The sequence below is a fragment of the Rhincodon typus genome, chromosome 35 (assembly GCF_021869965.1).
Source record: "Rhincodon typus isolate 14 chromosome 35, sRhiTyp1.1, whole genome shotgun sequence".
In the NCBI taxonomy this organism is placed as follows: domain Eukaryota; kingdom Metazoa; phylum Chordata; class Chondrichthyes; order Orectolobiformes; family Rhincodontidae; genus Rhincodon; species Rhincodon typus.
Window position 1 is genome coordinate 5,317,104 of NC_063366.1, and position 25,433 is coordinate 5,342,536.

General features: G+C 42.5%; 1 protein-coding gene across 1 annotated transcript; it reads right to left on the bottom strand.

The window, feature by feature from the left end:
• Positions 1–1,088: 1,088 nt before the first annotated feature.
• Positions 1,089–21,636, bottom strand: LOC109936353 (H-2 class II histocompatibility antigen, E-S beta chain-like). Its single transcript, XM_048616903.1, has 6 exons — positions 21,502–21,636; positions 15,375–15,635; positions 13,179–13,460; positions 5,118–5,234; positions 2,785–2,814; positions 1,089–1,550 (listed from the first exon to the last, which is right to left on the bottom strand). Exons 1-6 carry the CDS (start codon positions 21,602–21,604, stop codon positions 1,525–1,527), a joined length of 819 nt encoding a protein of 272 aa, XP_048472860.1. The 5' UTR covers positions 21,605–21,636; the 3' UTR covers positions 1,089–1,524.
• Between the last annotated feature and the right edge of the window lie 3,797 nt (positions 21,637–25,433).

A 25,433-nucleotide genomic window follows, 5' to 3' on the forward strand; every position in this document is an offset into this window, starting at 1 on the left:
TGACTAGTACTCTAAGATATAGTCTTACTATTATCTTGTGCAATTGTATCAAGACACCCTTATAATTAGATACTATTTTCTTTGCATCAGGGTAAACACCTTCCTAAGTTACTTGCTGTAACTGTTTGACTCATGCAACAGGACACAGAGCTCCACACATTAGAGTTCTGCAACCTTGCTCCAATTAAACAATATTCTGCCTGTCCATTCTCATTGAATGAGCTGTCAGCTGGCTGACAGTACACTGAACCTCTGTATCCCATTGTCTTTGCATCATCAGCAAGTTCTGCTACAGTGGGGTTAGTTCCTTCATCCACACATTGGTAGGAACACTGCCAGGCTATTCCCACCAAGCCAACTTACCAGGGCTGGATCCAGTGAAAATAAAATCCAAAGAATGAGGAGGTAGGGAGAACTCAGTCACTCCTTGATGGAATCGGATAGTGAGAAGGACAAACAGCTAGGCTCTCTGTCTGAAGGTGGTTGTAGTACTATGGGATGAGGCTGAGGAGGGAGTCAAGAACTCAAAACCAAAATGCACAAGACTAGGAGAGCAACAAAGTTCAGGGAAAAAGATGGAATGATCAGAGACAAGATAACATTTTGTCATTATATAATCCAAATCTTGCCAAGCTACATACTTGATGTCCTTTCCAACAGGAGATACTTCTGTTTGCTCTGGATTTGTAGAGAATCCAAATGTGATCCAAAGTAAGGAAACAATTTGGTAGATTAGTCATGGCTGATCATACACACAAGTGATCAATGTTCTTTCGCTTGTGGGACTGGATCTGCATTGTGCAGTGAGTGGATGACAGCCTTTCCATACTGGCATAGCTCATCCTTACCATGGGACAGTCATATGGAGGGCACATTGCACAAACAACTCCAGTCACCTAAACTCAATGCACAAAGCCTACTTTTTGCAATTTTATTTTGCTAGGAAAATGCAGAAACTAATTGTAGCCCCCCAAGTTCTAGCTCAGAATGAAAAGCTTCACCTACTGAGTGTTGTAAGTGCTGAGCAACAATAAAAGGACAAACACCATTGGTTTCAATATAACAGATGCAAAGTCATGAAAAAATTATTAATATCAATCAATTGTTTCATTAAATTTGTTTAGATACAAAATAGATAAAATTTTCCAAGTAACTAATGTAGATTTCAAAACATTTACAACAAAGCTGTGAACAGACAAAGAAAAAAAGTTAACTAGGAAAGATTTTTTTTACACCCAAGCACTGATCCCAGTATTTCAATTAGGGTGATGGGAGTGTAGAGGGAGGAGTTAATCATGCATGTTGTTACAATAGCTGTACATTAAGCATGTTTTTACAGGTTGTTTTAACATGATAAAAAGTTAGCATACAAGTCTCATAGCATTGCATAACATTAACCTCAAGCCATCAAAAGCCAAGGTGAAGCAGCCTGATATCTGGTGAGCTGCGGTCACATTGGAAAGTTAGAAGCACTTTAGAGCCTTTTATCCAGTGTCATTCCACTGTCTCAGGTCACATCCACAGTTAACTGGCAGCTGTACTCATCAGACCTGGAATAGATAATTTGAGTTAGAAAGCACAGGATCCACCTTTACATACACAACTAATATAAATTACTGAACTGCACAGTCAGCCTGCAAAATTCAATGACAGATAGCAACGCCAAGGATGGTGAATCTGCAGAGGGCTATGGAGGCCATGTCATGGAGTGTATTTAATACCGAAATAGATAGGTTCTTGATTAGTAAGGGGATCAAGGATTACAGGGAGAGGCAGAAGAATGGGCTCGAGTAACATATCGGCCTTGATCGAATGGTAGAGCAGACTTGAGTTGAAAGGAGCAGAATTGGGCCAATCTCTTATGGTCCCTGGAGTTCTGTGTTACACTGGCAACAGAGCTTTACACTTGTGCAATGGATGGTAAAATAATTCGAGGTGGTTTCAAAAAAAAAAAAAAAAAACAAAAAGCAAAAAAAGAAAACACAAATCACTGACTTGGAAAAATCATTCTTTCACTGTTGCTGGGTCAAATACCTGGAGTTCTCCTTGGTACTGTAAATGGCAGCTTGTAAACTTTTCACTGTACTCACAAGTGAGTACATGAGACAATAAAAGCTAATTCTAATTAATAACATGGTGTTCCTACACCAAAGGGACTAGATTAATTCAAGGCAGCAGCCCACTACCGTCTCCAGGTGGAGATGTGGGCCGTCTGCAAAACCCATATCCCTTGAATAAACTCAAAATACAAGGTTGGCAATAAAGGTGGAATCATGAGTCACTTATGGTTGGAGGAAAATCTAGACTAAAATCTAGTGATAGGAGCACTCCCACTCATACAAACAAACAGATCAGTCTGTGACAGGTTAGGGTCCAGGATGGTTCAGGTTTGGCAAAAAATCTCCAGTTTCCAGGAGATTTCTGTGTTATTGCTCAGTTATTACAAACAGGTGGAAATAGGGTTTGCAGTTTTTCACCTACAGGAAAGATGGAAGCTACACTGCAACCAGCAAAATCTGATATGAAGTGGGTTTTGGGGCAGTTTCAATACAATTCAGTGGGGAGGTTTTACTACCCATCCATGATGTACCTGTCTGGGTGGACAGAAATGCAGTATTGAGACAGACAGCCACAACCTGATTTAAATGGCAGAGCAGCTTCAAGGAGTTAATGGCTTAAGCCTATTCCGAATTCACATGTTCTAGCATTAATGCTGCTATTGGTCAGAACTTGCACCTTGAGAAAGCCTTCTCCCACCAGATCCAAAATAGCTGGTATACTTACGTGGGCCATGATTGCTGGAGTCCAGAATAGCTGGAAGAGAAAGGAAACAAAGGTTAGTTTGCCTATGGTTCAAGTCTCACTTGAGATTGAGCATTACAGGGTGATACACCAACATGATATTTTAGGCTGCTGCCTTTTGGCTGAATGTTAAATTCAGACTCCTCTCTGCTCTTGAGCAAAGGTAAAAGATTCAGCGGCACAAATTTTGAAGAGGAGAGATGTTTCTGGCATTTTGGTCATCATTTAACCTTCAAACAGAATGACAGATAACCTGTTTTTTAAAAAAAAAAATTTGGAACTCAAGTGTTTAGCTGCAGACACCCATCATGTGAAACAGCAGATTGCCTTGGAGTACTGAAGGCATTTTGAACCTTGTCCATTTGTTAGCTGTTAAAATACTGCTTCAACATGCAGTTTGTTTAGCAAACCACAACTGAAACAGCTATACTAAATCCTGTGGCAATGGAGAAAGCTAAAGGATGTATCTGACAGCCTTCAATCATATTACAAGACAGGTAGCTTTTGAGTGACAGTGACTCTTCACAGATCAGGGCTAATGTTGAGTTTGTCACCTCAGTTGGTCACAATGGAGGTGCTGGTGTTGGACTGGGGTGGACAAGGTCAGAAGTCACAACACCAGGTTATGATTTGAAACAGGTTTATTTGAAATCAAGTCTTTGGAGTGCTGCTCCTTTGTCAGGCGACAAAAGAACACAACTGAAAGCTTGTGTTTTCAAATAAAACTGTTGGATCATAACCTGGTGTCATGTGATTTCTGACCTCAGGAGGTGACAAACCTTTCAGGTACAGCAATGCTTTGCCCAGTCCAGGCAAGGGGAAGAAAGGAACCCTAAACGCAACCAGCTCCGGTAACCAAGATTATAGTTCTTGTATGAAGCTCAGTTCATGGAATGTCAGAACACTAATAGACAGAAGACTAGAGCTGAGAATAGCTCTCAGCCAAAGTGCTGGGCAGGTACAATATTAACATAGCTGCTCAGCAAAGCAAGGGGAGGAATCTCAACTCAGAGGCTGTGCAAGAGACACTACAGAGATTGGCAAGTCCAAGGCCAGCCTCAATAATCAGATAGGACTTCACCCGATCTGAATGGGCTCAAACAGGACACTTCCCAAGGATATCAGTAATCACCTCAGCTCTACATTCATGCCTTCACAGTAATCAGCATGCAACAATGCCTATATTCCAAATGAGTTCCCCATGAGTTCAATGTAAAGTTAGAGTACCCCAGAAGGATCACCAAGAATTGACATTTCAATGCCAGTGAATACTAATAATATAAAACTGAATACTAATATGACATTGGCAGAACAAATTCCAATAGCCAGCTCCCTTCTCTCCCAGTTTCAGTCAGTCCTATTTGGAGGATTCTCCTGTTTTTAATCCCATCTCCCACGGATTTGAGTTGGTTTTCTGCAACTGTCTTGCTACAGGGAACACCAACTGTAACCTAGCAGTCACTTGCCTACTTAAATGTTTTGGCCAATTCTTATCCAATGCAACCTGATTCACAAACAGCATTGACTATTTTAACTTTGTTTCACTTTGGGCTTAATAGGCTTCTGCAAAGTAAAGCTTCATTACAGGTGGCAGGTGAAGTGCACACAGGAGTTACAACTGCTTTCATAATGCTTATCCAACACTCATGTCACATGAGCCATGTGACTGAAGCATTTTTGCCAACCAACAAGTTTGGTAATCTCACAATGGCAAATCAAATTCAGAGTCCTGCCACCCTTGAATTTTGGCAGCTCAACTTTTATTGTTCTTCATTCCCTATTCATCAAGATGCTGTCAGAATCTTCTACAATTACCGACTTCAATATCTATGAAACCTTTTGCTGTCTGGTCACATTGAATCTAATATCAGGGTAACTTCAGTGAACCTTCAAGCTAATATTTACAGTATAGAGTACACATTGTACTTGATCTAGGACCATCCATACAAACTTATAACCTTAGTTACTTTACACTCAGGATAATTGGGAAATAGCAATCAGATATTCCAATGATTAATGGTCAATAAATCCTACTCCATATCTTCCACACAATGAAGTGAAGGGATTCTCAGCTAAACTTGTCTAGTCTTGGGCAGTTTCTTTTTCTACATTGCATTGAGACCCAAGCCAGCTGACTTTCAATGAAAATTGGTAAGTAACCAACTCAACTTGGATTAACCAAGGTCAGCAGCTCAGGAGACTAAGATGTGGAAGGTCCCAGCCAGCTTGTGCTTTCTGTATACTGTGATACGAGAACAGTTTAGATAGCTGGGTAAGAGTGTCATGTCCTCAGACAGGGAAGAAAAAAGTCTCACCTTTAGCATTCTTCAGTCTCATTATCACTCCAGCCAGCAAGATGATCAGTCCAACCACAAAGAACAGGGCTCCAACAACAATCTTGGGATGTGCCGATTCAGGAATACTCTGTATCTCTGTTCAAGTCAAAACAAAACAAATGGTGTCATAAGTAGCTTACTCACAGTCATAATTGGGAGCTAACTTCTGTTTTAGGTCCTTGTTCAAAGTAAATAAGAACTTGACTTAAGAGCACAGGGTAGGCCATTTGACAAGGTCATAGTTGATCAGGTTGCAGTTTAACTACACTTTCCCCACCCTGGTTCCACAGCCTTCAATGTCCTTGTCGATCAAAAACATAACGCTGCCTGAATAAATTCAATGACAACTTCCACTACTTTGAGGAAAGTAATTCCACAAACTAACTGCTCACAGAAGAACATTAATGGGTTAAGGTCCAACTTGTTCAAACTTTCTTCATAAGATAAGCTTTTTACCCCACAAGACAAGTGAATCTTCCGAACTATTTCCAACACAATGGTGCCCTTCAAAAATGTGGAGGATAAAACTACACAGTACACCAGTTGTAGTTTTACCAATGCATTGAACCAAGTGCAGTAAAACTTGCCTACTTTATATTCCATTTTGCATGTAATAAACATCCATTTGTTTTATTGCTAATTATTTGATTATGCAAATCCCTCTGCCAGAGTTCAGCAGTCTCAAACTGAAAACAAATGCTGAGATCACAGCAGGTCAGGCAGCATCCATGGAGAGGGAGCAAGCTAACGTCAAGTCTAGATGATTCTAGAGAGCTGATGTGAAGTGTGGAGGGGGCAGCATTTATGCTACAGCAGGTGGGTGAGGAGAATGGAGTACTGAGGGAGAAGGGATGTTTATAGAGCAGATTAAGTGATTGGAATGTGAGAATAGCAGAACAGTGTGTCTAACTGCCAGACTGGAAAGAACAGACAGTCCCACTTGAGGTGGAGGGGGTACATGGTGACAGGGAAAGTAACAAGTAAAGCTAGAAAAGGAGGGAATGGCAGTGGGTTCACAATCTGAAGATGCTGAACTTAATTATTAATCTTAGAAGGCTGTAAAGTGCCTATTTGGAAGATGAGATGTTGTTCTCCAGTTTGTGCTGTGATTTGCCACAGCACTGCAGCATGCCAAGGACAATTGGGCATGCAAGCAGGATGCTGTGTTAAAACAACCAGCTACAGGAAGGTCAGGATTACGATTGCACACAGACCAGAGGTGTGATGCAAACTGGTCACCCAGTCTGCATTTGGTTTTTCCAATGTACAGTAGGGCCACATTGGATGCAGTGAATACAATACACAAGACTGGAGGAAAATGGGATGGAGTCCTTGGAAGACATAAGGTGTGTAGAGCTGTAGTGAAGGTAACGATGGCAGTCAGGGGTTTTGGCAGTGGACAGTGTATTTCCTGAAACAGATGCAGAGAGGGGAAGGAAAGGAAGTGTCAGAAATGGGCAACATGAAAGTTAGAGGGGTGGAAATTGGAGGCAAAATGAAATGAATAAACTTTAAGATCCTGACAGGAGCATGAAGCAGCACTAAAGCAGTTGTTGATGTAACAAAAAGATTTGCAGGAAGGGGTTAGTGTAGGACTGGAACAAGGATTGTTCCGTATTTTCCATAAAAGGGCAGACGTAACTGGGACCCATGCGGGTGCCCATAGCCACTCCTTTGACTTGGCAGAAGAAGTGAGATGAATTAAAGGAACCATCTCCTGCCATTTAACTTGTACTCCTTGTCCATTCTTTCATTTTATGTTCTAGAATCATATTAAAGCACAAGAGTAGCTGAAAGTCTGCAAACTTCTTGCGGGATGGTGCAGCAGAGTTCACTGGAGAAAAAAAGAAGTAGGAAGTGCTGACTATAATAGACTGCCAGCAGCATTTTCCTATATCACTGCAAGTAGATTTCCAGAATAGTCTGTATGACTGTTACACTGAAAGTGAATTAAAAAGGAAGATTCTAGTAGCCTCCATGGCATGAGTGACATCTGATTAAGGGCAATTATGTCCATTAAGATTTGAAGGAACTGAGCTGGTATGTCCTTTCCCACCAGCAGGACAGACCCACCCGAGAAGGTGGCACAGCAGTTTACAGTTGGGGGAAGTGACTTGCAAGTCATGAACATTGCCTCTGGATGCTATTAAGTTTCAGTACAGCTACATACATTGAAATATGCAGAAAATTGTCCAGTACATCTGTCCACAAAACTAAGCTGATTTTGGGTTGTTAGGATTATTTGGCTCCAGACTTCATTACAGGCATGGTCCAAACAGGAAAAAGTAGCATCTCAAAAGTGAGATGAGTGGTTGACAGCAGCATTTGACAAAGTGGTATCAAGGAACAATAGCCAGCAAGCAGAGGGGAAGCTCTGATGAGTCATTCCTAGCACAAAGGAAGATAACTGTGTTGAAGGCCAAATCATTTCCACCACAGGATATAGCAGCAGGGGTTCCTCAACTTAGTGTCCTAACCCAAACATGTTCAGCTGCTTCTTCAATTATACAGCTGACCTGGGAGAAACTGGTGTTTGTGGCCTCACAGCAGGGGAGCAGTTCAGTGTTTTTTTTAAAAAAGTGTAACCCTACAGTATATTTGTAAATCTACTAGTGATTAGTATAGGTTTTTGATTATATTTTTAAGAGATCTGTCTCTTGATTATAATTTAAAAATATAAAAACATAGGACCCAAGTTATCCTGGAGCAATGTTTTTAGAGCATTAAGACTGTGCTATTTTCTGGATCTCGAGACTGTTAAGGTGCAGAGATGGCCTTTAGTAGAGTGATGTGATCTTCCTGTTGGTTGAGAGAGATTAAGGAGAATTTCAATGTTCCTGCAGACAATATCATCAGGAAGTGTGTTTGCAAATCCTATCAGATTGCATGGATCAGTTGAAACAGCAGTTAGAGGCAATGAGAAATTTACAGGAGCTGGGGCGGTGGAGGCGGGGGGGGGGGGGGGGGGCCGTTGGGGGGGAGGGGGGTGGGGGTGGGGTGGGGTGTGGGGATTGGGGTGGAGGTGATGGATGGCAGTTTCTGGAAGGGAGAAAAACCACAGATACAGTCAGGTAGATGGGTTACCTCCAGGAAAGGTAGGAGAGGGAGGCAGTTCATGCAGGAGTCTCCTGTGGCTATCCCCATTTCAAACAGGATGCTGTTTTGGAAGACGTAGGGGGTGACTGACTCTCGGGGAATGTAGCAGTAACAATGAGGTTTCTGGCACCAAGACTGGCTCGAATGTAACGAGGGGTACGTCAGGTCCCAAGTGATTAACTGTAAATCGGGGAGTCTATCAGAGGCATGGACAGATGTCTCTGTGACCAGCAGCAAGACATCAGAATGGTGTATTGCCTCCCTGGTGCCAGGATCAAGGATCTCCAAGAGGGTGCAAAATATTCTCAAAGTGGAGAGGGACCAGGAGGTGGTCGTACAAATTGCAACTAATGGCATAGGAAGAGAAAAGGGAGAGATTGGACAGCACAGTAGCTCAGTGGTTAGTACTGCTGCCTCACAGCACCAGGGACCCAGGTTTGATCCCACCCTTGGGTGACCATCTGTGCAAATTCCACACATTCTCCCTGGGTCTGCAGGAGTTTCCTCCAGATGCTCCGGTTTCCTCCCAGTCCAAAGATGTGCAGTTAGGTGGATTGGCCATACTAATTGCCCATAGTGTCCAGGGATGCATAGATTACATGTGTTATAGGGGGATGGGTCTGGGTGGGATGTTCTGGGTGGACTTGTTGGGCCGAAGGGCCTGTTTCCAAACTGCACGGATTCTATTCTATGTTTTGGATTCCGAGAGAATATAGGAAGTTAGGCAGGAATTAAAAAAAGGGAGGTCCTCAAGTGTAGTAATAATCGGATTACTCCTGGTATCACGACAGAGTAGGAATAGAGGATACAGCAGATGAATCCTGTGGCTGAGGAGGTGGTGTGGGGGAGAAGGAATGGGTTGCACCTGAATTGGAAGGAGATTTGCTAGAGCTGCTCAGGAGGATTTAAAGGTAGTACAGCAAGAGGAGGAACCCAGAGAGATAGAACTGACAAGAGATCAGGGATGGATAGCATTGGCAGCTTGATGTTCCAGGGTATAGATGCTATGCAGTGGGGCAGGGTTGGGGGGTGCAGCGTAGAGCAAGACAGGAAGGGGTGTGGTGTTTTTGATTAGGGATAACATTACAGCTGTACTTAGGATATTCCTGGAAGTACATCCAGAGAAGTTATTTAGGTGGAACTGAAATATTATTGGGATTGTACTATAGACCCCCCCACCACCCTCCAATAGTCAGCAGGAAATGGAGAAACTAATTAAGGAGATCTCAGTTATCTAAGAATAAGGTGGCAATCGTAGGGGCTGTAACTTTCCAAACATAGCCTAGGACTGCCATAGTGTTAATGGTTTTGATGGAGAGGAATTTGATGAGTGAAAATTTTCTTGCAATGTCAATGAACTGAATGGAGAAAGTGCAAAACTTGACCTACTCTTGGGAAATAAGGCAGGGCATGTGACGGAGGTGTCAGTGGGGGAGCACTTTGGGGCCAGTGGCCATAATTCTAATTTAAAATAGTGATGGAAAAGGATAGGCTGGATCTAAAAGTTAAAGTTCTAAATTGGAGGAAGGTCAATTTTGATGGTATTAGGCAAGAACTTCCAAACATTGATTGGGGGTGGATATTCACAAGTACTGGGACAGCTGGAAAATGGGAAGTCTTCAAAAAAATAAAACAAAATAAAATAAAAAAGATAACAAGAGTCCAGAGACAGTATGTTTCTGTTTGGGTGAAGGGCAAGGCTGGTAGTTGTAGGGAATGCCGGATGACTACAGAAATTGAGGCTTTGGTTAGAAAAAAGGAAGCATGTCAGATATAGAAAGCAGGGATCGAGTGAATCCCTATAAGAGTATAAGGGCAGTAGGAGTGTACATATGAGGGAAATCAGGAGGGCAACAAGGGGACAGGAGATAGCTTTGGCAAATAGGGTTAAGGAAAATCCAAAGAGATTTTCCAAATACATTAAGGACAAAAGGGTAACTTGGGAGAGAATAGGGCACCTTAAGGCAGCAAGGCCACCTGCGTATGGAACCACAAGAGATGGGGGAGATACTAAACAAGTACTTTGCATTAGTGTTTACTGTGGAGAAGGGTATGGAAGATAGAGAACTTGGGAAAAGAGACATCTTGAAAAGGTCCATGTTATAGAGGTGGTGGTCCTGGATGTCTTAAAACACAAAAGGTAGATACATCCCTGGGATCTGATTAGGTGTACTGTGGGAAGGAAAGAAAGATTACTGGGTCCCTGCTGAGATATTTGTATCATCAACAGCCACAGGTGAGGTGCCTGAAGACTGGAGATTGGCTAACATGAAAAGTGGTAAGGAAAAGCCAGGAAACTATAGACCATGGAGCCTGACATCGGTGGCAGATAAGTAGTTGGAGCAAATCTGGAGGGACAGGATTTACATATATGTGGAAAGGCAGGGACTATTAGGGATACTCAACATGGCTTTGTGCATGGAAAACCATGACTCATGAACTTGATTTTTTTTTGAAGTAGTAACGAAGTATTGATGAGGGTAGAGCAGTGGATGTGAGCTAAATTGACTTCAGTAAGGCATTCGACATGGTTCCTAATGGTAGGCTGGTTAGCAAGGTCACATCACATGAAATGCAGGGAGAAATAGCCATTTGGACACAGAACTGGCTTGAAGGTAGGAGATAGAAGGTGGTGGTGGAGGGTTGCTTTACAGACTGGAGGCCTGTGACCAGTGGTGTGCCACAAGGATCAGTGCTGGGTTCACTGCTTTTTGTCATTTATATAAATGACTTGGATGTGAACATAGAAGGTATGGTTAGGATGTTTGTAGATGACACCACAACTGGAGGTGAAGTGGACAGTGAAGGTTACCTCAGAGTACAATGGGATCTTGATCAGATGGGCCAATGGGTTGAGGAGTTGCAGATGGAGTTCAATTTCAATAAATGAGGTGCTGCATTTTGGTAAGGCAAATGAGTGCTGGACCTATACCCTGAACAGTAAGGTCCTAGGGAGTGTTGCTGAACAGAATCCTTGGAGTGCAGGTTCATACCTCCTCAAAAGTAGAGTCGCAGATAGATAGGGTAGTGAAGGCATTTGGTATGCTTCCCTTTATCCATCAGTGCATTGAGTATCGGAATAGGGATGTCATGTTTTTGCCCTCCTGATTTCCCTCTTAAGTATATTCCTACTGTTTTTATATTCTCCTAGGGATTCACCGCGATCTCTGCTGTCTGTACTTGACATATGCTGACATTAGGGCCACTTTTGGAATGTTGCATGCAATTCTGGTCTCCCTGCTATAGGAAGGATGTTGCAAAATTTGAAAGGGTTCAGAAAAGATTTGGAGGATGTTGCCAGGACTGGCAGGTTTGAGCTATAGGGAGAGGCTGGATGGGTTGGGGGCTATTTTCCCTACAGCATCGGATGTTGAGGGGTGACCTTCTACAGGTTTATAAAATCATGAGGGGCATGGATAGGGTAAATAGACAGGTCTTTTCCCCAGGGTGGGGGGAATTTAAAAACTAGAGGGCAGAGGTTTAAGGAGAGAGGGGAGAGATAAAGGGATCTGAGGGGCAACTTTTTCTAGAGGGTGGTGCGTGTATGGAATGAGCTGCCAGAGGAAGTGCAGGCTGGTACAATTACAACCTTTAAAAAGGCATCTGGAGGGGTATATGAATAGCAATGGTTTAGAGATATGGGCCAAATAGAACTACATTTAGGATATCTGGTTGTCATGGAAGAGTTGGACCAAAGGGTCTGTTTCCATGCTGTACATCTCTATGACTATGTAGAAGCAGTTTAGCAAGAAGTTAGTAATTTCTAGTTTTCTGGCCCATAAAAGTGGGGGACAAGGACAGAAAAATCACAACCTATAACCTTTCAATTTCATGCACAATTGGCACTACTTCTGGTGAAGATCGAGGATGACATTTGAACACCAATGAAGACAAGCAGAGAAAGGACAAAAAAATTTACACACTAGGGAGGCACCAGGAAAATGAATGCAATTTAGAACAAAGGACAAAAGCTTATCTTGATATAAAGGCTGATTAAAAAGGCAAGACTAAAATAGAAGTTAGCAGACAAGGAGTATCACAGTATCAACATGCACTGCAATGGTAACTGTTGAAACGTTGATTAATTGTATTATAACAGCTGTAACAGCATGAGCAGAAGGAAACACAAGGTTAAAATTTAAAATAAACAATGCAGATGACAATACAAGTACAGTAGGCAAGTCTGGCTACTGTGCACAACCATGTTGATTGTCTGAAACTCAAGAGTATAAAAGATTAAAAATAATTAATTATAGGAGAAAAGTGCTGTCTAAAAGTCCATAAGGCAGAAGAGTAACAAATGCTCGAGATCTTTGTTTTAAGGAACAAACAGTTACAAGGGAATGGGATTCAGAATGAAATTCTTAATTCCTTTCATCTTACTACATCAACTTCTCCTCCTTACTCCTCATTCAGGCCTGTAAGGGAGATCAGGTAGATGAGTTGAGTTAATGTCAACTATAATGACCATGACCAGCTTTATTTCTAAAGAGGAAAGTTAGTACAGAAACCTAGTAGATTTTAAAAAACAATGAGATTGATTGGTATATAGCATTGATTATGCATTCAGTAAAATATCTGAAGTACTTTTTCCACTGCTTATTCAAAGTGGTTAGAATAAAATTTAATAGAACTCAAATGGCCCACAAATGTGCCTAGACTGTCAAGAGATCCCTTAACAAGGATTCCTACTGAAAACTATTGGAAAAAAACCAAGGTGATACAGCAAAAGGAATAACAAGCAATGTGATTAAAAAAAAAAAACTGGACAGCAATTAAAGACAGCTTCTCAGGAACTGAATGTGGGTAGAGTTGTCATTTGTAATTACTGACAATGGGTTAACCTGAAACCATAATTCTGTTCCTCTCCCCCAACAGATCAGAGTACTTCCAATATTGTTTATTCTGAAGCAGTATTATGTAGATTTATACTGTGTCTCTTACCCCATTCCACACTCCTGGGACTCCCCAGGCTGCTGTGTTCCACACGACAGGTATATTTATCCCCAGACACTGGCTGATACTGGAGGAGATCCTCCACCTGATAGGTCCAGTCACCATTTGATAACAGGACAGTGTTGATGACACCATCAGGAATTGGTGCTCCATTTTTCAGCCATGTGATATCAATCTCAGGAGGGTAAAATCCAGTGACATGACACGAGAGCAGAGCCAACTGTGCAGCATGTTGAGGCGCTTTAGGTCGGATAGTGACCATTGGTTCAACTGGAACAAAGAAAAGTTTCATAATCCAGCAAGAGCAAAGAACAAGTTCAAATGTTTTCCATGTGTCTGACTCTCCTCTGCCCTGATTGCTGGATATCTACAATTTCCAAATAACCCTGACTGGATCAGTAATATTCTGTTGGATCCCTATCTACAGGCCCTGACCTTCATTCAGGTGACCAAGACTAGGTGTCTTGCAAACAAACTGCAACAGAACACTAGTTCTTTAAAAGCTTCCAAAATATCCCCTCCTGGCCCATAGTAGGGTTTAGTCTCATTCCAATAGCTCCCAAACTCTAAAAGCCCCAGTGTAAACTGCAAGTCAGATGAGGCAACAGCTTAAAGGATTGCTAGAATTATTTTAAGAGGGTAGAGATTTAAAGTGATGTGTGAAAGCTACATAGAGTCATACAGCATGGAAACAGACCCTTTGGTCCAACTAGTCCATGCCAAACAATCCCAAACTAAACTAGTCCCACCTGCCTGCTCCTGGCCCATATCCCTCCAAACCTCTTGTTCACTACTTATTCTAATGCTTTTTGAATGTTGTATCCACCACTTAATCAGAAAGTTTATTCCACATGTTAATCACCCAATGTAAAAATTTGCCCCTCATCTTTTTAAAATCTCTCCTCACCTTAAACATGCCCCCTAGTCTTGAAACCCCCATTGTAGGGGAAAGAAACATACCATTAACCCTATCTATACCCCTCATGATTTCGTAAACTTCTGTAAGGTCACCCTGAACCACCAAATTCCAGCAAAAAGGCCTATCCAGCCTTTCTTTAACTCAAACCTTCCATACCAAGCAACATCCTTGTAAGTCTCTTCTCAGCCCCCTTCAGCTCGATGATATTCTTCCTATAACTGGGCAACCAGAACTGGACAGTATTCCAGAATGTCCTGTACAACCTCAACATGACTTCCCAACTAACACTCAACAGACTGAGCAATGAAGGCAAGCATGCCAAATGCCTTTTTAACCATCCTATCTATATGTGACACAAACTTTAAAGAATTATGACCCCCTAGGTCCTGCTGTACTACAACACTATCCAAGGCCCTACAATTAATTGTACAAGCCCTTCCCTTGTTTGTTACACCAAAATACAATACCTCACATTTATCTAGATTGAACTCCATCTGCCATTTCTCAGCCCATTGAACCATTTGATCAAGATCCCTTTTCTAAGATTACAAAACTTTCTTCACTGTCTACTATGCCAATATTGTTGTCATCCACAAACTTACTAACTATATTCTCATCCAAATCATTTGTATAAATGACAAGCCAAAGAGGACCCAGAACCAATCCCTGTGGAACACTGCTGGTCACAGGCCTCCAGTTGGAAGCAACCCTCCACCATCACTCTGTCTCCTGCCATTAAGCCAATTGTGTATCCAACTGGCAAGCTCACCCTGAATCCCATGTAACCCAACCCAAAATCCGAATAAAGAATTTCTAACAGGGGGTGGGAACACAGTGAATGTGGAGGCAGGGTTCAATCGAGGCATACCAGGGGGAAATTGGATGATTATTTGGATAGAAATGGTGCCTGGGCATATAGGGGAAACGGCAGCAGATAAGCATCATTACTGGTGCCAGTTTGAAGAGCTGGTGCGACCACGATGGGCTGAACGGCCGTCTACATCGAGAGCATTCGGAGACAGTAGAGGACTGATCGGGGGCGGTGGTGGGGTCAGTGGGGCTTTAACAGATCCCTGTAGCAGAGACGGCCCGGGATGAGGATCCCTAACTCAGACACTGTCTCCGATCCACGTTTCCGGGAGGGAAAAAAAAAAGAAAGTGCGGGGCGCTGCCCGACACTGATCCTGGGGCAGGGTCCTCCCCCCTCAGACACACACCGGGGCAGGGGGCAGGGTTGGGATCTCCCTCCCTCAGGCCGCTCTCACCTCTCCGGGGCAGCACCTCACTCTCCATAATACCGACGTTATTCTGACAGTAAGCCGTCCCTTCCTGGTACGACGTTTCCGCGCTCTCTCTGTTCCATCTGTCCATATTAGACTTCGTCCAGGCTTTCACCGCGATGTACTTCTTCTGGTTATAGTCAAAATACGCGATCAGCTCCTGGTCATAAACATGCTGTTCCAGAAAGACCCAGTTCCCGGTGCTGTTAAACTCACAGGCAGTGATAAAGGTGTAGGAGTGAGCCTCTGTGTGGGGGGACAGAGAGAGAGAGAGAGAGTTAGTGCGGGGCCGAGCCGGGAGCACCCGTGTGTCAAACTGTACCCCCAGTCCCGGGGGAAAGAGGGCTGCACCAGCACCCACCGCCCTCTGGGAAACCTCCCTGAGCCCGCTTCCAAACTACAACAGCCCAGCGGTAACTACTGACCCACGGGGGGGCAGGACACACACACACACACACACACACACACACACACACTTCACCCATGTCAGAGTAGGTGAGGGCAAGTCACTAACAGACACTCTCCTGACCCCCAGGCATTTAACGCTCCACTAGGATGCCAGCCCCATACATGAAAAACGATAAACATGATGAACGATAAGTTTCGTGGGGAAACCCCATGTGACTACAAACCAGCTGTTGGAGATTTATTTATGATCGATCAAACGAGGACAACGGTGGAGGGGTGTTAGAGAACAACATTGGTCAACCGTGTGTCAAGACCGAAAGCTCCGAAGACATCAGCCGAGGGTTTGTCAGAGCCCTTTCCATGGTGTTATGGCCCTTACAATTGGTTGTTTGTCCGTCAAAACACATTACCAGGGAGGTATACACTGCAACCAATCCTGCTTAGTTGAGGTTAGTTGGACCACTGACACATAGGGAAGGATGCCCACTCAAAAAGGTGGAAGATGTGCATGGTCTTAATGAACAAGAAGCGTATGTTACATATCACACTAGCTAGTTACATCAGTGATACACAAGAGATTGCCCAAGTTAAGTCACTTATGTTACTGCTATTAAAACGTTTCTGGTAACATGAGCAATAAATACTAGTTTAACTTCATTAATTTATTGGAATTCATTGAAGTAGATAAAGGGAAACCAGTGCAAATACTTAGATTTCCAGAATTTTTGAGAAGATGTCACAAAAGCATTGAAGAAACTAAAACCTCATTGTGTTGGGGTAACATTGATATGGATAGAAGATTAGCTGGTTAACAGGAAGCAGATTGTACAAATAACAGTCTTTTCCATGCTGGCAAGATTTCACGAGAGGTGTGTCACAGGGTTCAGTGCTGGAGGCCTCAACTCAAAACTAGATAAATGATTTTGATGACAGGACCAGAGGTATGGCAGCTAAATTAGCTGATGACAAAGATACGTAGAAAAGTGAGTTGTGTAGAGTGCATAAGGAGCCTACAAAGGGACAATGATAAGCAAGTGGGCAAAGATCTGGCAAATGGAATATAATGTGGGAAAGTGAAACTGTCTGTTTTGGCAGAATGTTTTTAAAAAAAAGCACATTATCTAAATTGAGAGTTGGAGTGCTGAAATGCAGAGAAATCACAGAAGGTTAGCATGTTAGGTATAGCAACTAATCAGGAAAGCTAATAGAATGTGATGCAAGGGGAATTAAATGCAAGAGCAGGGAGGTCATGCTTCAGTTATGCAGGGCACTAAGGAGACCACACCTGGAGTACGTTGTACATTTCTGGTCACTACTTTTGGAAGGAACCAACAGAACTGATTTGCAAATAGGGAAACTGGAAAAGTTGGAAATCATGCAGTAGCTTGCAATCAAAGTAGGGTCATTTAAAGTGTGACTGATAGGAAAGGGAACCATTAAAATACCACAATAGCTTCAGAGGATGCTGACAGGGACAGGTATCCTTTCAAGAGGAATATGGTCAAGAAACAAGAGACTGCTCATTGGACAAGATTAACTTGGGGAAGGAAAGGTGAGGCAGAAGAGAAATGGGAGGGCAGATTTCAGATCTGACAGGTTCTCCTGCCTATATCTAACTATGCTCAATCTTGAGAAGTCCTAGACTGAATTCCTCAAATTAATTGCAGGAAAAATTGGCTCATGGAGATGGTCTATAATGTTATTTTACTCTACTGCTTAGTCCTGGAGCAGTAGAGATTAGGAGACCAAGGGTCAAAGGCAGTTGCTGTGGTTCAGTCAGATTAAACAATGACCAAGGTTATACAGCAGATCTGTTGAACACATAGGTCCAGGAGAGAACAAGCTGTAGAGCTGGATGAACACAACAGGCCAAGCAGCACCAGAGGAGCAGGAAAGCTGACATTTCGGTTCCAGACCCTTCTTCAGAAATGGGGAGAGAAACCTGCTGATCATTTGTATTAGAGATCAGTAACATGCACAGTCATCAGGAGACAAGATATAAAACAAGCTGGAGGGAAGATGACAGCACATTTCCATAGCCCTCTGAATATCCACTGGGGTGTGATACTTTTATTAAAATATGGTAGTAATTGCCCAAACTAAAATCAACTTATTCAGACAATCACATCTCCTTGGCAGATGGGACTTGAACCCAGGCCTTCTGGTTTATAGGTAAGGACACGAACACTACTGCAAAGTCCCCCAGAAGTAGGGACACTACCACTGCACAAAAACCCCAAGATTTGAAATTCTCAGTCACCACAGTCCAAGGACATTTCTGCAGGAGTTCCTCAGTCTATGCATTTTTGAATCAACCTGTTGAGGTGTTATTTCACACCTCTGGAGGAGGTGGGATTAACACCAGGCCTCCTAGCTCAAAGGAGCAGACATTACCACTGTGCCACAAGGGACCCTAATTTGGTTCCAACTTTTTAAAGCATTTCAAATACAGACAATATGGGTGAGTAATAATGTCTTTAAGACTAGGGGAATAAGTCACATGCACAAGATTGTGTCAAAATTCAGGTTATTACTGACCACACCTGTGAGTACATCCATAACAATGAAGTATCTTTTAGTCAACATCAACTTGCATAACAATCAAAGGGGAGACACTCTTCAAAGCTTTACTGCCCTTGGGTCAGGACAGTGGTTTGAAGCTGGAGGAACCACATGCATTTTATCCTTCCATTACGCACTTTAGAGCTTTGCAGACCTAGTTCAAAAATTCAGACAAAACCACTGCTCAACATTTGTGAATGGTAGCTGTTTGTAATGATTCTGCATTTTCATTCATATCAACACATTTTTTGTTTATTTACTCACCTGATTACTACATCCTCACTTTGTACAATCAACAGAGCAGTAGTAGGCTATTCAGCTCTTTGTGTCTACTGTTCCATTCAATGGGATAATGGCTGATCTGGTTATGGTCTTGGCTCTACTTTCCTCAACCCTTGACTCCTTAGATTTTTGATAGGCTTCAGTGAGATTGCTTTGATTAAATTTAAAGGTTCAGCCTCCACTAGCTGCTGGGATGGAAATGCCACTTGATGACCCTCAATATTTTAAGTCTTAAAAAGGAAACCTCTAGTTCTTTTAAACCTGCACTCTCCCCATAAAAGGCAACATTTCCCTGATATCCACAGTATCATGTCCCCTCAACATTTTATGTTACAGTAAGGTCACTGCTAATTTTTTTCTAAACAGCAACATATGGAGCTGACTATGCAGCCCTGCCTTCCAAGATAAGCCCTTGACCCAAGGAATCAGTCAACTAAACCTTGTGTGAGGTGAGGTTGCCAGTGTTGGACTGGAGTGGACAGTCAAAAAATAAATCAATCAATCACACAACAGCAGGTTACAGTCGAACAAGTTTATTTGAAAATCACAAGCTTTCGGTGTGCTTCTCCTTCATCAGGTGTAGAGAGAGGGCACACAGACAGTTTAAAGGCAAAGAGATGCAAGGATCATACAACTGGTGAGTGGAATGAACAACTGGAGAACTCTGCCCTCTCACTACACCTGATGAAGGAGCAGCACTCCAAAAGCTTGAGATTTCAAATAAATCTGTTAGACTATACAACTGGTGTTATATGATTTTTGACTTAAACCTTTTAGAGACAGCTTCTGAACCAGTTATTTTTGTTTCAAACAAGACCAAAACTGTACACAGTACTTCAGATGTGGTCTCACCTAAACCTATACAGCTGCAATAAAACATCCTTAATAGGCTCCTTGCAATAAGTTACAACATTCCTTTTGCCTTCTAAAAAGACTGTGTACCTCCATATCAACTTTGATTTATGCTCCAGCACACCCAGCTTCCCCTCTACCACAGGTTCTGTGATCTCTCCCATTTAAAGAGTATACGGTGTTCTATTCTTGCAGCCAAAGTGGGAGAGTTCACATTTAATCCACATGTCAAATTTTAACCATTCGCTTAACTCCTTAACTTGCTTACCTTGGCATCATCAGTAAATTTAGCTATCATACATTCAATCCACTCACCAAATCAGATTGTAGATAACAGATTCTTGTACTGATCCCTGTGGCACTATAGAGTTCCCACCTATCCGTTCCTCCCACCTCACTACCAACAGCCACCCCCAATCCCTACTTACACTCACCTTTACTAGCTTCATCCCTGCCTCCTTGACCTGTCCGTCTTCTCTTCCATCTATCTGCTCCACTATCCTCCTACTATCACCGCCCCCACCCCCCATTTATTTCAGAGCCCCCTTCCCCTCCCCCGTTTTTGAAGGGTCCAAACCCGAAACGTCAGCTTTCCTGCCCGGCCTACTGTGTTCCTCCAGCTCCACACCTTGTTATGCCATTCATTTCTACTTAAAAGTTAGCTCATCAGTTCTTTATCCATGCTGATACGTTATTCCCCGAAACTTTGTTCTTATTCAGCACAGCAAACTTTTGCTTTGGCGCCTCAAATGCCTTTGGAAATTGAAGTACACCACATCTCCCAATCCCCTCTAATTACCATGGGTGTTACTGCACCAAAAGCTATTGGATTACTTTAACAATTTCCTTTCACAAAACCCCATTGGTTTTTCCTGATCGCATCATAATTTAAGGATCTTTTCTAACTTCTGTTAGAGATCATATCACCCTCTGACGAATGTTAGGCTGACTGGATAATAGTTTCCTGTTTTCGGCCTTAAAATTTACCCTTTTCCAATATTCCGGGCAATCATTTAAGCTGTTTTCCAACTCAGCTTCCCTTTGTTTGTACCTCGCACACCTTCCTGGCCACACTTTTACCACTGCTTGAAATATTTCACATTTTTTAAAAAATGTAATCGACCTGGTGCATTAACCATTTCTTTCAGATCAGCAGAGCTTTTCTAGCACATTAATAGTTTTTTTTTTAAAATTCAGATTTCCAGTAGTGTCCTTTACTAAACTAACAGCCTAGTATAAAAGGTTCGAATATAACACAGCTCCCACTGAGGAACAGAAAATGTCTCACAACATCACCTCTGATAACCACGGGCTGCATGAATACCTTAACCTGGTGGATTAGCTCACCTCACTGGATGGAAGGAATGAACACCTTTCTACCTCTCGGTGCACCGAATACTCAAAACTGAATGGAGAGAAAGACGACCAATCTTTAAAGAAGCTTAAATATTCCAAGTAAGCGCATGTTGTAAGTAGCCACCTATCTCTCGTCAGCTCAATTAACGCTTCAGTAATTGGAGCCAACGACCCTAATATTCAATCCAGGATGGTTTTAAAGACGCAAACTTCACAATGCTTCATATCACGAGTGATTAAAGGTATTCCCTGCACGCCGCACAAAGTGTGAAATTAGGGTTTCTTAAAATTAGGCAGAGATAGAAACACATACAAACATAGAGCGGTACATCACAGGGCGTTGCTAACGATCTGCTGCAAGGACTTTGTAATTTTCTAATTGTGGGTACTGTTTATTAAAGAGTCAAGAGGAGATCGCTAGGAAGTCAGCACGGGAATACAGATCCAGAGTGTGTATCCGAGAGAGGGCGTGAGGGAGAACATTACAAACTCCGCCGGTGGTGGTAATGCCTCAGACTGACCTGCCGCCACACGGACGAAACCCCAACCCCGTTTATAGCCGGGATCCATCCGATCCCCACAAACCCCGGACTGCTGTCCCCGTGTCCCGGGCAGTGCAGTCTCCAGCCTCGCTCCCTCCAGGGTCACTCACCAGTTCCGCTGTCTCTCCCTCCATTGAGGAGGATGAATGTCCCGATGAGGAGGGGGATCCGGATCCACAGGGAGCGGGAATCAGACACTCTAAACAGATCCATTCCTGAAGAACCAGAGACTAAAACCCACTCCTACCCGGGAGGATCTTTATATAGAAACTGCAACCAATCAGAATCAAGAAGTTAGAACAGAACCACCGATTTGGACAAGCACTGACCAATTAGTATTAAGGGCAATACATCCAATCAGTACTGGCGGCGGGAGGACAGGAACCAATAAGGACAGCCCAGCTAGCATAGACAGTACACTAATCAAAGGCGCGATATCGGCAAAGTGCAGCCAGTCAAGAACAGAAACATAACAGGAGTCCAATCAGCCTGGGAAGGAACAAAAATAAAGCTGCTGGAAAAGCTCAGCAGGTCTGGCAGCATCTGTGGAGGAGAAAACAGAGTTAACGTTTCGGGTCCGATGACCCTTCCTCAGAACTGGGCAAGTAATTGTCGTCATCTGTTGCCCGACGAATATAAACCAATCAAAACGGGGAATTATTTTATTCTCTTCACAATGGGCCAATCGAAATTGAGATGGGCGGTCGGTTATTGAATAGATCAATCAGAGAAAGGCGAGGCCTATCGTCATCTGTTGTCTGGCGGAAGCGGGCAGTTTACTGAAGGTCCTAAAGTCCGTGTCTTTATATATGGGGGCTGGAAATTGCACCAATGGACTAAGTTAATATTATAAATAATCATGAAGTGAATTGGGTGAATAGATGAGATAACAAGGTGTAGACCTGGATGAACACAGCAGGCCAAGCACCATCAGAGGAGCAGGAAGCAAGCGGTGGCAGACATTTAAGGAAGTAATTCATGACTCTCAGCAAAAGTACATCCCAATAAGGAGGAAGGATTCTAGAGAGGACAAACTAATCATGGCTAATCAAGGATATTAAGGAGAATATTACTGAACTGAATTGAATTGAATGATTTATTGTCATTTGTATTTCAGGGAAAATACAGTGAAAAACTTCAACTGTCGTCACGTTCTAGCGCTATTTGGAATATTTTGAAACCAAAATAAAAATAACTGAGAGTCCATCTTTGTTCTTTATCAGCTGCTCCAGTTCAAAGCTTCACTCTGTCACTGACCTGCCATACCCACAATGTTGGAGTCGCCACACTTCAGGCGCCATCTCCAGCAGCTAGGTCCAAATTGCCAATGCTGCTGTTGATGCTGTTGTCCCTCAACTACCACCTCGCCGCCACCAGCGCTGCAACCAGAGAAGTCGGTGTCACCACCCTTCAGGTACCATCTCTTGCCACTGGGCCCACCTCGCCACCCATGCCATTAATGCTGATACCCATCTAACATCGCCTCACTGCCCCCAGTGCCGGACCCACCAACATCAGAATTGCCTCTCTTCAGCACCATCTCTTCACTGATGGATCAATCTAGATGACAATGCAGACCACACTCGCCCCTTCCCCATATGAAAGATAAGAAGAAAGAGAAAATAAAGAAAAAGTTGAAAGAGAAAGCATATAAAGAGGCCAAAGTCAGTGATAGCGCTAAAGATTGGGATAAATTCAAAATCCAGCAAACAAGGATTAAAAAGATAATAAAGGCAGGAAAAATAAACTATACGGGCAAACTTCCAAGGAATATAACATCTGACAATGAGCTCCTTTAAATATATAAAAAGGAAGAAAGAAGTCAAAGTGCAAACAGATCCCCTTGAAAATGAATCTGATGGGATGGGTTTGGGGAGTAAGGAGCTGGCAGAGGAGTTAAACAGATGATTTGTATCAGTATCTATGGTGGAGGATACTTCGAATATTCCATTAATACAAAAGAAAACAGGGGAGAAGTAGGTAACGTCACTGAAGAAGTATTTTTAGACAAATTAATAAGTCCCCTGGCCCTGATGATTTTCATCTTGGGATAGTAAAAGAGGTAGCGATAGTGATAGTAGATGCATTGGTTACAAATTTCCAAAAATCATTGGATTTTGGAGAAGTACCAGAGGATTGGAAAACTATTAAGGTGACACCCCTATTCAAAATGGGAGGGAAGGGGAAAATGCAGGTAACTATAGGCTGATTAGCCTAACATCTATTGTTGGAAAAATATTGGAATGAATTATTAAGGATGTAATAACAGAACATTTGGAAAATCATAATCTGAACAAGCAGAAACAGCATGGCCTCATGAAAGGGAAATTGTGTTTGACTAATTTATTCAAGTTTTTTTGAGAAAGTCTCAAACAGAGTGGATAGAGGGAAACAAGTAGATGTCTTGTATTTGGACTTCTAGAAAGCATTCGACAAGGTAACTCATAAAAGATTAAGTTATGAAAGCCATGGTACTGGAGGTCGTCTATGAGCATGGATAGAGAATTGGTAGAAGTCAGGATTAGGGGTTCTTTTTCAGGTTGGTGACCTGTAACCAGTGGGGTTCCACAGGGATCAGTGCTGGTACCAAAACTTTATAATGTTTATTAGTGATTGGAACCTTGTTGACTACAAGGTCCTTGATTGATTTGTTATCCTGGGCCAATCAGGAAATCCTTGGCTGATCAATATAACCAGGAGTCAGATTCTCATCAGTTAAGGATCGACTCCGAGCTGGATGGCAACAGCCAGTGGTACTGTGCCGTAGTAAATAACGGGTCATGCGGTGATGGGACACTGGCCTCTGTGCAGTTATTTCATATACCTATTTATGACAAAGGTTAACACGTACACGCACCAATGTCTTCACCAAGATAGTATTTGACTTGTGCCTCTGAAACCATTATGAATCCCTAATGACACCTAGGATGCCCAAAGATGGACACTACTAAGTTCAAGTTCTAATCCACTATTTAAATGTTAGCAATAAGCCTGAAACTAAAAACTTTCCATTTTTCATTAATATATCTAAAGCTACCTTTGAATGCTTTCAACTTTATATTCTCTCCTGTCATTAATAATTTGTGTAACTAAAGAGAAGCATTGACATATCAAGCTGAAGCAAACTCTATTAGTTTGCTTCTGATGAAGAAAATGAAATGTTATTTGTTAATAGGCAACTTCTTCAGACCATTGCTGGTGTAAATGCCATCTTGGTGATGAACTATATAATGTGATAAGAACTGTGGTGACCTTACAAAGATCCTGTTGGGCTTTATACAAATTAGAATTTCTCCCTCAAATCAGAAAATAAAAAAAAAATTATAACCAGGAGTCAGATTCTCCTCAGTTCAGGGGACTGACTCCAAGCTGGCTGGCCACACCAGTACTGTACACCAGTAAATAAAGGGTGCCCTGGTGATGGGACCTGGCCTCTGTGCAGTTATTTCAGTGCATTAATGACTTGGAAGAAGGAACTGCATGTACTGTAGCCAAATTTGCAGATGACACAAAATAGATGGATAGGCACATTGTGGGGGGATACTAACAGTTTACAGAGAGAAACTGATAAATAAGCAGGCAAAAATTGGGAAATGGAGTATAATGTAGTAAAAATATAACGTTGTTCATTGTGGAAGGGAGAACAAAAGAATAAAATATTACTTAAATGGAGAAAAACTGTAGAAAGCTGCAACACAAAGGGATTTGAGAGTATTTGTACATGAAACACACAAAGCTAGCACACAGGTGCTGACAGTAATCAAGTAGGCTGAGGGAATGTTAGCCTTTACTTCAAGGGTGTTGGAATATAAGAGTAGGGAAGTTTTACTGCATATGTACAAGGTGCTGGTGAGACCACAGTTGGAATACTATAGGAGTTTTGGTCCCCTGATTTAAGGAACCACATCATTTCATTGGAGGCAGTTTAGAGAAGGTTCACTAGGCTGATCTCCAGTATGGAGGAATTGTCTTATTAGCAAAGGCTATAAAGTTTGGGACTTATTCAAGTTTAGAAGAATGAGATGCGATCTCATTGAAACAC

What these genes read in the sequence shown, in the direction of transcription:
- LOC109936353 (XM_048616903.1), bottom strand. Translation starts at nt 21,604, where the DNA reads ATGGATCTGTTTAGAGTGTCTGATTCCCGCTCCCTGTGGATCCGGATC. An exon ending in GAGACTGAAGAATGCTAAAG is followed by an intron (nt 2,815 to 5,117) that starts GTGAGACTTTTT and finishes TTTCTCTTCCAG; the next exon opens with CTATTCTGGACTCCAGCAAT. An exon ending in CTCCAGCAATCATGGCCCAC is followed by an intron (nt 1,551 to 2,784) that starts GTAAGTATACCA and finishes TATCTATTCCAG; the next exon opens with GTCTGATGAGTACAGCTGCC.